Source organism: Diorhabda sublineata, chromosome 3, assembly GCF_026230105.1.
Source record: "Diorhabda sublineata isolate icDioSubl1.1 chromosome 3, icDioSubl1.1, whole genome shotgun sequence".
Taxonomy (NCBI): Eukaryota; Metazoa; Arthropoda; class Insecta; order Coleoptera; family Chrysomelidae; genus Diorhabda; species Diorhabda sublineata.
The window spans coordinates 6,011,730-6,026,208 of NC_079476.1; the positions used below are offsets into that span (position 1 = coordinate 6,011,730).

Sequence of the window (14,479 nt, forward strand, 5' to 3'; positions counted from 1 at the left end):
ATTTAAACCTTATAATCTTCAATTGACCAATATGAAACTAAACTATATTGAATGAAGTTTCGAATGTTGATATCATATCTAAGAAGAAAAGGAAGATTCCTGACACGATGGAGACTTGTCTTTGAGGTTTTATATTGTAGTGGATGCTGTGATAAGTGGAGAAGGTGCTAAAAGTAAAAAAGGCTAGAAGCATATATTATCTGAATTTATAGATTACATCTAAATTAAAGAAGATAAATGTAGTAAGCCCATATTGCTACAATATCAAGTATCAAAATTTTCTAGATGTTCCACTTCGGATTTTGAATCGTGTTGTGATCAGGTATTCGAATTCATGGAATTTCTTTGTCCTTCAAGATAAACATACACTACTCCTATAGATTTTTTCTAGTGCTTAACGTATGCGAATTTGTTAATCAATATTTGGTTAGAAATGTTTGGATATAATATGATCATAGAACAATCACCTATTTAGAAAAAGAAAGTAGGGGAAGTCAGGGTAAGGTAGAACACCTGAGTAATGGGAGCCCCCAGCTAATTCATTAGCCTTCGACTATATTTTGAACTTTGAATGTATTGTGCTGCCATCAGATGGCAGTGGACTAAATTTCAGAAAGTACAATTTCATTTCATTTGTGAATTCCAAGGGTCTGTATAAGAAATAGTCGGTCCACCCGAATTTTTAATATACCAAGAAGCACCATACAAAAGGTTGAATATGACGATCCAAATCTATGTCGTAACACGATGTTTTCCAAAGTTGAAGAACAAGAATACGTAGTAAAGTTGTCAAAGTTATTTTATGAACTTTCAAGACAAGAAGTCAAGAAATGTGCATATGACTATGCAGACAGAAGCAATTTAAGATGCCCTTTTAACAAAGATAAGAAAACTGCAGGTGATGAATAGCGCCTCTATGTTTATTTATGACAGAAAACGAATGAATTCTGTACTTCAGAAAGGAGGTCCTCCAATGGCAGCATATTGCTGTTCAGGTGAAGGCTGAATAACGAAAAAACTTTTCATTTTATATTTGAAACGTTTTCAAGATACTGTTAAAGCAACTGTGGAAGATCCAGTGCTACTCATCATGGATAACCATACTACACACTGCACTCTGGAAGCCTATGAGTTTTGTAAAGCTAACGGAATTGTTCTTTTGACAATCCCCTACATACTCCTTACATACATACAACCATTTCTCTGCTCAAATCAGCATTTAATTCAAAGTATAATAAATATTTGAAAAATCATGCGCATGAAAAGTTAACTCCCTTTAAAATAGTTGAGCTTTCTAATAACGCTTACATGAGAATTGCTACTTTGGAAAAAGCGGCCGAATGATTCCAAGTAACTGGTGTTCTGGCCTAATAATCCTGAAACATTTTCCATGGAGGACTACGCACCATCCAATGTGGATCTCAATGAACCACAACAGCAAGGAATGCTTCAAAACACGCCTGAACAAATTCTCAGCATACACAACCAGCTAATCAACAACAAAAACACAATGTGGCTCTTGAAGCAACTTTCCAAGAACTTCTGCCTCTGCCCGGAGCGTCGAAGCCTAGGAAAGAGGCAGCTAAAAGACAATCAAAGAAAGAAATAAATATCTGTAATAATAATTTCTATGTCGAACAAGGACTGTTCGATAAGGCAAGTAAAAAACTTGCAAAGAAGGAAACCAGGAGAAAGGTACTGCTAAGAAAGATATTTTTCTAGCGATGATGGAGCGTTTGGAAAGAGAATAAAGTTACCAAAACGTTCAAAATCGGGACAGCGTAGGAATTCTACAAACAACAGAAGTTGGGGTGAAGAAGATGATGATGAGAGGGATGCAAATGTAGTTGGCCAAGATATATGCCTAGTTTGTGATGAATTCATGAAAAATAATGAAATCTGGTTAAGATTTATCTTTTGTGGGAATTGGTCACTTAAAGATTGCGTGGCACTGGAAAAACAAAAGAGTTTTGTTTGTGACTAAAACTTTTAAACAAAAAGACTGGAGGAATAATAGCCCCATGCCCTCATTACCCCAATTGGATGGAGTAATGGGAGCCACATGGCCATTCCTGCTTTTGACTTAGGAATTTTATGTTGTATTGTTATTTGAAATATTGATTTAGTATATTAAAAAGAATATTTTCCTGTGTCTACTGAATTTTTGAAAAAAAATTATTGAGCAGAATTAAGGGCTGTAATAGCAAATAAGCTTAGGGGGCCCCTATTACCCCGACTTCCCCTATGAGTTCTATATTATTTTTTTTCTTCATAAGATAGTCTAACATTATAATATTATTATTACTATTGATAAGAAATCGGAGGCCTTATCAGTCCCTGTAATTTATTTGGTTGACCAATCGCCTTCGCCCTAGCTCAAGAAGTCTTTTCAGAAGTGGAGAATCCACCCAACGTCACTGGCTTTAAATCATATTGAATTACATTCAAAAACACTTGACGCTTCAGTCTTTTAAAATGAATTCAAATTTATTTCCCAAATTTTCGGGATGTCTACCTATAATGTTATTAGTGACATCTATGTCAAATAAAATTAATAATGAAGGCATCTCGCTCTTGAGCAAAAGTCCTTATACCTTATATATAACTAATAACAAATAATGTTACATTTTGGTTTAGACGCTATGAAGATATTTTCAGTGAAATATTTTCTAAAATTGATGATATAAAATAATATATTTGTTTAAACACGCTGTATATTTGTATCGTCAACAATCTTATATCGATAGAGTTTGAAACTTTGAGCTATAACTGTCGTAATAACTTACAATGTTTACTGATTCAAAAAAACAGTTTGGAAATGAAAATCTTGAAGATAATTTTGCAAATAAAAAATTCTGACTGACTGAAAAGAGAGAGAGAGAGGGACTAATTTAATGGTACAAAACGAGCAGCCTTTTCGCTCGACCTGTTCTTCATCCAAAATGTGTTTTCATTAAATGCTGTTTTGTCAATAAAAATGGATAACAAGCTAATAGTTATCAGAAAATACAAAATTTTTTTCGGTTTTTTAATTTTGAGGGAGTTTTAACCACAGGAATAGCATTCAATGATAACTGAGTTTGATACAAATTCAATATATTATGAAGATCAAATTGTATACGGAAATTGTATTAAAATATTTCATAATTAGTTTAAATATACTATCCGTATGAGGCTTAGTCGTGGCTGAATAAATTGTGGTTTTACTGCGAATAAATGCCTGTCGAAGGGTATTCGATGGCCGCCATTATGTGTTACTACGGTTCACTAATCACTCGAGAAGATATGAAATAAGAATTTTTTGGATGGCTGAATAACAGAAATAAAAGAAATTTTATTCAAAAATAGATAAGCATAGTTTTGCAAATATTAGCGAATCTGCACGGGAAAATTGCGAGAGTATTTTTTACATTTCTAAAATAATCGGAAAAATGTAAGTTTCTAAAAACAAAAAGTTGATTTCTCGAAAAAGTTGATTGTGTATCGAATTCTTTTTGCATAATTACATTCTTATAATCTATTTTTTTAATAATATAGTTATTTTGTATAAATAAGAAAAAAATATAGAAATTTATCTTAAGAAATGAATCTCCCGAGAAAATGAAAAAAATACGGTGACGGGTGGTACAAGTATAAAGTAGAACTACTTGAAAAGGTGATCTGGAAGTTTAGAGTTGTTTCTAATTGGTTAGACTGATACAAAATGAAATGAAAAAACAATGGATTGATCGTCTGCACCAACCGACTCTACCCATGATGTTGTTAGCGGCCGCCGTTTGAAATAGGCGCTACTATCGAAAACCCTTCGACGGGAGCCCCCGATGTCATATCAAAATCACAATATACTAAAATAGAATAAAATAAAATAAAATTCTGGGTCTAAACTTAACTCTATTACACTGTAGTTCATGGGTGTTATCAACAAATAAAGTGACCAGTTCAATATTATTTACAATCTTCTTTTGGAAATAGATATCCATATTGAAAATTCAATCAATATTGAAAATATTATCATATTTATAATCCTGTGCTTATAAACTCCCTATTTACAAAAATTTTGGAATAGATTCTAATTTACAATACATTTTAATTAAAAAGAAACATCGATGAAAAATATATAGTTTGAGCGCAAACAAATCATTTTGTTTCGTCCTCAGTTAGTTGGCTTCCCCGATATCGATTTTCAGAATCAAAAGAAAAAGAAAAATCAACACAAAACAGACCAGGGACAAGATAAACAAAAACACACAAAATAAAACACATTCCGAAAGTATGAAATGACTCTCATCAAGAGACTAGCGATATTTCATATTAATCAAATAGCTTTTCTTACTTATAATTTGATTATACAAAATTTAAAATGTAAATGTCTTAAATGTATTATATATAAAAATTATTAACAAAGATACTTCAGCCAGACACAAACTTTTGGTCTCGGTTCTTCAATATACCCATTCAAATTTAGGGAACTAAGAAAGAATATATAAGTCCAAAATTGTCATTAGAGTACAATGCTTGAACAACAAAATGATTTTTGACACTGAACATACGGAATTGGAGCTAAGTTTCAAGGCATCTGTCGATATAGTTGAAACATAATCTTCATAGAATTCAGGTATATTTCCCATCTCTCCGTAAACGTAGAGAACAAGCAAGAGACTAAAAGAAAGACTAAACAAATAAGTCATACAATGGAGATAGTTTTCTTATCACCCTGTAGATGTAGGAAACGAAAAAATATGGAAAAATATTTTTTAATCAGATGAGTTTAAAAGATATGTTCACACTGTTACTTAACTTGGTTATATTTCGATTTATGTTTACAAATTTTTTTTTTCAAAATTCAGGCCACCTGCATAAAACGATTGGATGTATGCAGGGTGCACTGTTGTTCCAAACCTTTTAATTAACCTCCTTTTTTTAATCATGAACCTTGGATAATCATCATATGAATTAATTTTTGTCACAAAAATAAATAATTGGTATAATTAATTACAATTGAATGATTTGAAAGTATTTTATGTCTTAGTGCATTCCGATTATTTGGTCTTGTAATGTTTTAAGGCATTCACAGAACTGAAAATCTAAATCTGGTTTTTATTGTACCCCTTCTCAAAATCCATCTGTTATATCATTGAAATTATTAGTGACTACATTTTTTGGAGCTCGGCTTCCAAGTATACCATTAGGATGCTCGACTCAATATAGAAGAGACCAATTCGATTCACAGGCGATCCAGAGCTGATCAGAAACTTGGACAGCCTAGAGCTTAGAGGAAAGGTCGCTAATTGACTTGAATTGACTGATACTACTACGGCAGATGCTCTCCCTAACTGTCCAACATAACCCCACCTAGAATAGTTTCTGCAAGACCTACTCGACAGGCAGACGTGGTTCATGAACTCAGAGTTCCCCTGCAGACGCCCAGAATGTGAAGCTATTGGCTTTCTTTGGAGAAGTGGAAGCCTGTGGAATCAGATACCAAGACAAGTCTTTCCCGAACAATACAGCTTACAGAACTTCGATATTCACAAGTCTCCACACGGTAGGCTCCACTCGAATTAATCGGGTGTAATAGGTTTTACCCTCTTGTGCTGGCTTTTTACATAAAAAAATATCCGATTCTCTAGTTAAACTCAATACTTTATACCTATTTAAGTTTGATAGTAAAGAATATCAATAACAACGTGGTGCCAATAAAACTTAAACATGAAATTCCAAAGTCTTTTCTGTTCTGTGTACCTAAGTCCATTTAGAACCAATATCTTCAATAACTACAGTATGTAACAGGAACGTGGTTTGATTTGGAGACACTATATTTCTTGTAAAATATTTTTTAAATCTATGTAAAAATGTTAATTTTATAACTTCCAATGATTTCTCTTCACCTATTAGTAGCGACTTTTTGTAAGTTAATTCATGAAAGAGTTTCATTTAAACTTAGTTTCAGAATACTCCAAATTTCAGTTTTGGTAATTTGATTGCGATTTGGATCCAAATCGTAATACCAACAATCAGGTTTTAGAAGCTGACAATTTGTCTGACTCTTCTGAAAGCGAGTGGGTTGAGACTGAAAGCGAGGAAGATAAAGTGAATGGAGATTCGTTCTTCCACTTTGAGCCAGGCTATCTAAAAATAGGTGATTTTGTCCTCGTCGAAACAAATTAGATAAGCTGTTCGTGATATTGATGATATGTCTGGCCAGATGTAGAATACAGAGGTGCCTAGAAGGGACATAAAGAAAATATTCCCTCAGCCTCTAGATGAGCTATTGCACATTTAATACAAAGTTTCCGAACAATTGCCTTGTTCAATAAAATCTTGTTTTTTTGAAGTCAACCTTTTTGTTTTCGTAGGGAGAGTAATTCCAAAATATTACTCCTAATATAAGGTATCCTACCTCATATCAGGAAGACAATTTCGAAATCTTGTAATTTACCACTTTAGTCTATGTGTCAAAATGTTCACAATCGTTGTGGTTGAGAATTGAATTTGTGATGGATATGAATATATGAATATATCTTGTACAGGACTCAATTTAGAATGAAATAGGTGTAATATCCCTTAGGCAATTCATATTTGGTTCTTATAATTCAAGTGAGTTATCCATCATTATCATAAAATATCTAACGAATCATCTTAACCTCTCATCATCACCATCAATGACAATTAGCTTATTAACAGAAAATTCTATTAATTTTTTGATTTTACGTCTTTTTTATAAAAAATTTAGTTACCAAAAAACAAGTAAAAATTGACCTATCGACATATTTCGTTCTTCACCTTTTTTGACCCGAACAATTTTTTTATAATTTTAAATTCAAATAGTTGTTTCTTTGAAACTATTAAATACCACCACCACTGTTGTATTTACAATTCAATGGATTGTAGATGTCCTGAATTATATGAAAAAACCTTTTGTAATCCTTAAATAAATCGAAATATAAGCAAATTATGTTCTATACAAACACATTATACATCGAAATTTATATTATGTGTGCAAAAAAGATTAAAAAGATATTCCAACTTCAAGTAATAGTCAAGTTTTTAGAATTATATCACAGTTATTGAATATACATAAAGATTTCTGCCAATATAATTGAAAATATCTGGGTATGAATATCGACGGCAGACTTTTTTGGAAAGTCCATATAAAAAAAAACATAGAGAACTTGATAATAAATATAAAAATATGTATTGGCTACTAGGTCGAAGTTATGCACGTACAACAAAACTTCTTTTATGCAAGCAAATATTAAGAACTATTTGGAGTTATGACATACAATTTTGAGAATCGAGAATAAGATCCCAAAGAACATGACCGTTGCAACCTGGCACTGTCAAAACAGTGAAATCCATCAGGATCTACAGATGGAGACTGTTAACCAAATTACAACCAAATTTGACAGTGGCTGCTTCATCATATTAATGTTGAGGCAATTCAGCTTCTAAATAACATGAACATGACTGGTAGACTTAAAGAGGATCAAACCAGTCGAGTTAGTGCAATAATTAGAGAAAGCAGAGCATATTGTGGATACGTATAACACGTTGGTTTGTAATATCACAAAACATTCTTCCCTGCCAATAAACGTGCCGAAATTAGAAGCCACGTCAATGGATATCATTCTTAACTTTAGTTTCGTTTTTTCAAAAAATCATAATCACCGGATGTTGGCGTCTACTGAAGATAATGAAGATTATTCTGATATAATGGAACAAACATCAAGTACAATGAATTTCATATTGTTTCAACAATATATAGCATCACCATTATCAAATAAATTATATTATTCCTACCGAATGGGAACAGACTTCCAAAAAACTTCTAGATCATCTGATTACAAAACTTTGATTTTTACACGGTGTTTGTTAAAGTATTGAAAGAAGACATTTGATCTCGCTAATACCCCATCTCAAGAGGAACATATATATCAACAGGAGACCAAGAGAATTCAATTGAAGTGCGAGGTGGGACAATTTTCTTTGCGGGCAACACCTGGCATTAACTAGCTCAAAACTAGCAGATATGGAAATAATTTGACGCCTATTACTGTCCATAAGTGGACAGTAATAGACTAAAAAGAAGGAGAATAAATTTATTATGCGGGTGCTATTAAAACATACCGTTACTCAGTGGTACATTGTTTGGCTTCATAGACATGTTGAAATGTAATAAATATGATACCTCATAGTGTTTTATTTTCATTACTTACCCTTATGAGACGTACTTACAAAATAAATCAAATTAAAAAAGTATTAAATTTATTTGAAAAAAAAACTATTTATGATTATATGAAATGGGGCTAGCCAAATGAAATCATGAGAATTATTTCGTTTTAGATAAAATAGTAGAATATAGATAAAATGAAATTGCCATAAGTCGGAATGGTAATATCGGGAAAAAACACTTTACAATAAAAAATACGTCACCTTAACTGGCACACTACATCAAATGCACATTCAGTTAAGACAACTACAAACAAGGAAAAATGATAGATTTAATAAAGAATTCTAGTCTTACCTTGCGAAGTCCCAGCCAAATTGTCGTTTCCCTGTAGAGACTGATTCAATCCTGCAACACCAAAGTATAGAATTTCACTGACTACGGAATATATAGTTTTCATGTTTTTTCCAGCACACACTCGAAAACTATACTGAGTGTTGAAAAAAAGTTGACCTGATGTCTAGGATATTTATAAAATTAAAAAATAAATGGTAGCAAAACGAAGAAAAAATACATAAACGTTTTTAACAATTTTGATGAAACTGATGGCAACATTGTGATGTGATCCTGCTACTCATAGAGGACAAGTGACAGGGTTCGTATCAATTGTATTGAACCTAAAGTTAGATTATCAGTCAAAGGTACTATTGGTAAAACTGGATACTGTGTACTGTTTTCGGAATATTCTGGTTTGAAAATAATGAAATAATAACTCTAATGCAGCTGTTAAGCGTTATGGAAAAAAATTTCTAGAAAAAACTTATCAAGTAAAAATACATTTTGAGCCATTGAACGACGTTGTAGAGAAACAAAAAAATGAACTCTGATTGACCAAGAACGACAAGAACTTTCAATATGATCTGTATTATTTAAAATTATTGACCAAGATCGAACAGCGTAAAGAATACATCTTCTCCAAGTACTTTGAGGCTCCTTGAAGAGCAGTAGCTACATTTTTATCATTACAGACAAGTCTATTGCCTGACAATTTTCGGTTAGAGTGGATTTTTCTCAAAAATAAAAGTAAGGATAGCTTTCAATCCATTTTTTATTCGAATAAATCCTTCTAATAAACAGACTAAGTATGTTTAACTAATGGTGTGATGAGAAGCGACAAGTCAAAATGGTGTCACATTACTAACAATTATGTAAAGTTAATGTTTGCGGAGTTTGGAAATATAGATTATGATATGTACCTTTACACAATCATTTATTAAAGATTGTAGAAGATTTAATGCCGAAGAAGAAGGTTAATTGGTTAAGTATCCATTTTCCGAACCGATGTGTAGAAGCCCCCATTTATTGGCCTCCTCAGTCATGCGATTTTAATCCTTTGGAATATAAAGTTTGGTCGTATATATTAGAAAAAGTCTGTGCTACAGAGGTAAATTCACGCCATGAATTAGGAGACAGAATCCCACGTCACTTCAATGACCTTATAGACGATTCCCAATCGCTTAGGAGAGTAATGGATATTCAGAAAAAAGGATAGATGTGAAAACGTTGAACATTTTGAAAGTATACTTTAATGAAATTCTCTTTCATGTTCTTGATTCTCATATTAATTTTCGTCTTGTTACTTCTTATTTAATTAGTAACTTTATCATTACTTCATACACACCAGCAATGGTTATTACTCCATAATTTTCAAATCAAAATCTTCCGAAAACCAGTTACACCGTATCTAATTCACCCAGAGTACATTTAATTGAAATTTAGATCGATAAATTGACTTTGAAATATTACTTGGTAGAACCATATAACTAGTGAACTCTATTAGAAATATAGAAAGAAATTCATGGGATGTAACGGCTTCCAAAACATATTCGTATAAAATTTCATTACAGTGTTACCAGTAGTTTTGGCAAAAACGGAAAAAATATGTATATAATTTTCTTTCAGCACTCTTTATGTTGAATATGGATGACTTTAAGATAATTTTTTACTCAGCAAACCCCAATTATTTTTTAGCACACCCTGTATATCTAAGATTCAGCTTACAACAAGGAAAATTCTAGACTCAAAATGACAAATTCTTTAATAGTGGACTAATATGAGTTTTTCTTACCTCCTAACATAGAAGTATCACCCGCTAGCGCCGCCATACTAAAATTAAAACTTCCCGCCGCCGTCGCAAATAATTTGCTTTCCGTCGGCGTTAAATAAGGACTTATGGCGCTATCATGATCGTCGTGGTCCCCGCCACCCCCCGAACTACCCGAATGAGGACCACCATGAGGCACACTGCCCCCGTTATCGTTGGTCATGTCTGCTGAGTCGTTGCTGTTGTCGTCCTGGTTGGTATTACAGAGCAATTCTATTGGTTCATTTTTTATGTTATTGTTGTCGTTGTCGTTGTTGTTACATCGGGAATGGAGGAGGGTGGGGGACGGCGAACACGGCGAAGCTTCTCTATCCGTACTACTTATACCATTATTACCTAAAATAGTAAATATAGCCAAAAATCACATACAGTTGGTATTAGCTACATCGAAAAATTTTAGAGTCTATCAATAAAAATACTAATATCCACAACATCTGGGAATACCTCATTTTTAGAAAATTTTATTTTTTTAGATGATGCTTAAATAGCTATTTGTATAACAAGGGAGGAAAGTGCTACGTTTCCTCCAGAGGATAACTAATAATTCGAGGCACTTAACTTCCATGTTATACATATCTCCAAATAATAAGTCATTTTCAAATTATAAATTTATGAAACTAACCAACAAAGAATATTAAAGACCTTAAACTAAAAAGTAGGTACAGTATAACATACAGGCACGTTATTTTCATTTGGCATCCCACATATTTATTTATACTAATGTTGAACGTCCAGTTTTGAGCAGTAGTTATTTGGATACCACTAGAACTGAGAGCTGGAACCGAAGCAGTGTTCATGATATTTCCATTAACATTATTATTATAAAGTTTCTAATACATTTCTGACTTTTTTATCAACTAACTCCACCATTGACGTCGTTGAATCTGTAAAATTCTTAGGGCTTATTGTGGACCATTCTTTGAAATGGGGATTGCGTATTGTCCCCTTATCTAAAAAATTAAATTCTTTCTTATTTGCGCAGAGATCAGTTTCCAAAGAACTGAAATTGTCCACCTCCTTAACAGTCTATTATGCCCTTATTAAGTCGCATCTCCGATATGCCCTTCTCTTTTGGAGTACGTGAGGTGCGACTAATTTTGATCGAATCTTCAAACTACGGAAGAGAGCTGTTAGATATTTACTCGGACTAAACAGCGTAAGCACGCTTCTCTACCTACCTACCTACTCCACGTTGAGAATTAGTTAAGGGCTCAATATTTGACAATTTAAAAAAATGCATAATCACTTGCCAATTGAAATCGAATCAATACAATCTTTTCCCGCATTCTTTAATACTTTGAGGGCATATTTCCTGGAAAGTGCCTTCTACTCTGTAAACGACTTCGGGGCATGTTACATACTTGTTTAATTTTGCTATGGACTTATATACTAATTGTTACATATTACTATTACTGATACTTTTGTGACTCATTGTGGTTCCTTCTGTATTTTGAAATTTTATCTCTTCTCTATCTTTTTTAGTTTTTACAAGCTTTTGTAACAATTTTTTAACAATAAAGCATTTCTCTCTCTATTCAACTGGTATCCCCCGGAAGTACTCGTACTTAGCTTATTACAATCAAATTTATTAACTTCAATGACTCTCATAATTTGGTTCGAAATTTTTCGCTTTTTGCAAGAAATTGATCATATTTCTCAACTCATAATCTCCGTGTTGGCATAAAGCAGGAATGAAATTTTTGACTTTTCCTATTCGTTCTTCTTTTGCTATTAGTAGTTTGACTTTGTTTCCAATTTTCTTTTTGTGATTTTATGTCATAATTACGATGTCATCTGCATAAAGTAAGCCTTCGAAGTTTATTGGGATCAGGTTGAGGTGTCTTATGTTCGTTTGTAGGTGTTTCGTCAGTTTCTTCACATTTTGTATTTTATACAGTGTTAGTATGAACAATAGTGGGCTTAGACTGTCTCCTTTTTCCATCATAAGCCCTTCTGATCTTGTCTTGTAATAGTCATCATTTTTTTTTGGTATTTATAATTTGTTTAGAATCTTCCACATTCTATTATATTCATACAAATGAATAATAACAATTTCCTTCTTTGTTAATAGACTGTCAGCTTGACGTTGTTGATATAATAACAAAGTTCACAGTTTAAAGACTTTCCAGAATGGCGCTGGTGTTAACAGAGGGAATGGTATGAATGCAGCAGCTGCAGATGAATTTACTCTGATGCTAATGTGACATTAATCTTTCACGCGTTTTGGTAGACATTTTTAATACACACAGATTATTATTCTACTAACTTACTTTCTATAAAGATACTAGAGCTCAAAACTAATTAAAGTAATATATTAGAAAACCTGAACTTTTGAAGTTTATAAAGATGAAGGCAGAAAGAGGTGTGCTTTTAGTGGGTAGGGTGTCCTCAGGAATGAGGTGCGAGTGCCACACATTGTATATAAAAAGTATCACCACACCTCAAAAAATTTATATTATAAAAACAAGTCAAAGCTGTCCAAATAGATTTTACAGGAAAGAAACAAAAATCTATCATATACACTACCGATCAAAAGATTTTGCCGACCCCATAATTAATTATTTAATTACTTTATAAAAATTCATCTTTATATTTTGTCGTTGAGTGCGACAAGTTGAACTTCATTAATTTTTAACTGTAAATGATATCTTCGAAGTTGTATAATTTTAGTTTAGTCCCAGTTAGCCCAGTGAGACGCAAGAACGTACTTTTTGCACCAAGACATCTTTTTGTGAATTTCGTTCCGACTTGTAAGTTTTAAAATGAGTAAAACCAAGGAACTATCGGCTTGAACTCGTGAATTAATCTCAAGTTTTCATAGCCGTGAATAAAGTAATCGTGCTATTGACACCGAATTGAAAATACCTCGACGTACCTTGGACTACAACGAAGAAAAATATGAATCCACCAGGAGCTTTTGCGATAGAAGAATTCACTGAGCTTTTAAAAAACCACAACCGTTGAAAATAAACGTATTGTATTGATCAGTAAACGTGATCGACGACACACAGGTCTAGAAATAGTAGCTCAAATCAATGAATCTAGGGATTTGCCTTTGATAAAGAGAGATTGAGAGAAGCGTTACAGTGAACAAAACTGTTTTAAGACGTCAAAATCAAATTTAGAAGTTGCAGTGGGCTACAGAACATTAAAATTAGACGCATTAATAGCGGGATGCAGTTTTATGAAGTGATGAGTCAAAATTTGATTTGTTTGGTCTAAGAAAAGAGTTTGTGCGCAGGTCAAAAGAAGAAAGAATTCTAGATCCATGTGTAATACCAAATGTAAAAGCAAAGCAGAGGATCGTTGATGGTTTGGGGGAAGGGCTACTGGAAACCTGGTAAATATTGAAGAGATTTTGAATAAAGAAGGCTATAAAAATCATAAAGTAAAATGTAGTACATTCTGGTCATCGCCTTATCGGCAGAAAATTTATCTTTCTGCTTGACAACGAGTATTTGAAAGAATTGGAATGGAGGAATCTACTGAAATTAATGATCCGATTGTCATAGTCTCTTGACCTCAACCTGATTGACTTGTTGTGGGAAAGGGATGTCAGAAAGCATTGTCCTACTCTACACTTCTTGAGAATATCCTGAGAAACGAATGGAATCAAATAGACCACGATTACTTGTCAAAATTGTTACAAAGAATGCCAAAATTGTCCACCGAAATACTATCGATCTTATTATTTTTAGTTGTTGTGTATCACTATATAGTGAGCAAAAACTTTTGACTGGTCGTGTACATGACTACAATTATACCGCCCGAAAAATAACTTTGTTAATTCCAATGTTGTAACTGTTCACTAAAATCACCTCGATGTGATTTGAAAATAAGAATCCGTCGTTGAAAAAAAAAACAGACTTTCAGACAGAACAGATCGACGGTGAACGCAATATTCTTAATAATTGTAGAAAATCAAAACAGTTCGTATATTTTGTTGACCTTACTAAAGCCTTCAATCAAGTACGATACGGACGTATTAGATTTTAGAGGCAAACAGTATAGATTATGAATATTAAAATATTATTGTGGAATTGATCGCCGAAAATGTGACAAGGAATGAAACCACAATTGCCCAAGTGACGTCTTACCTTCTGTATCGGTTTTTATCGAATTAAGATTGAGATTGAGCACATTATTCT

General features: G+C 32.9%; 1 protein-coding gene across 3 annotated transcripts in view; it reads right to left on the minus strand.

Moving 5' to 3' along the window:
* The window catches only part of LOC130441594 (broad-complex core protein), a 93,537-nt gene that overhangs the window by 32,671 nt on the left and 46,387 nt on the right, over positions 1–14,479 (minus strand). For all 3 annotated transcript variants that reach the window (XM_056775339.1, XM_056775341.1, XM_056775340.1), the window contains exons 4-6: positions 14,429–14,479; positions 10,296–10,667; positions 8,525–8,575 (exon numbers count right to left, since the gene is read on the minus strand). The exon at positions 14,429–14,479 is cut by the window's right edge and continues 349 nt beyond it. In XM_056775339.1, coding sequence (XP_056631317.1) covers positions 8,525–8,575; positions 10,296–10,667; positions 14,429–14,479 — 474 coding nt within the window. The remainder of the gene's footprint in view (positions 1–8,524; positions 8,576–10,295; positions 10,668–14,428) is intronic.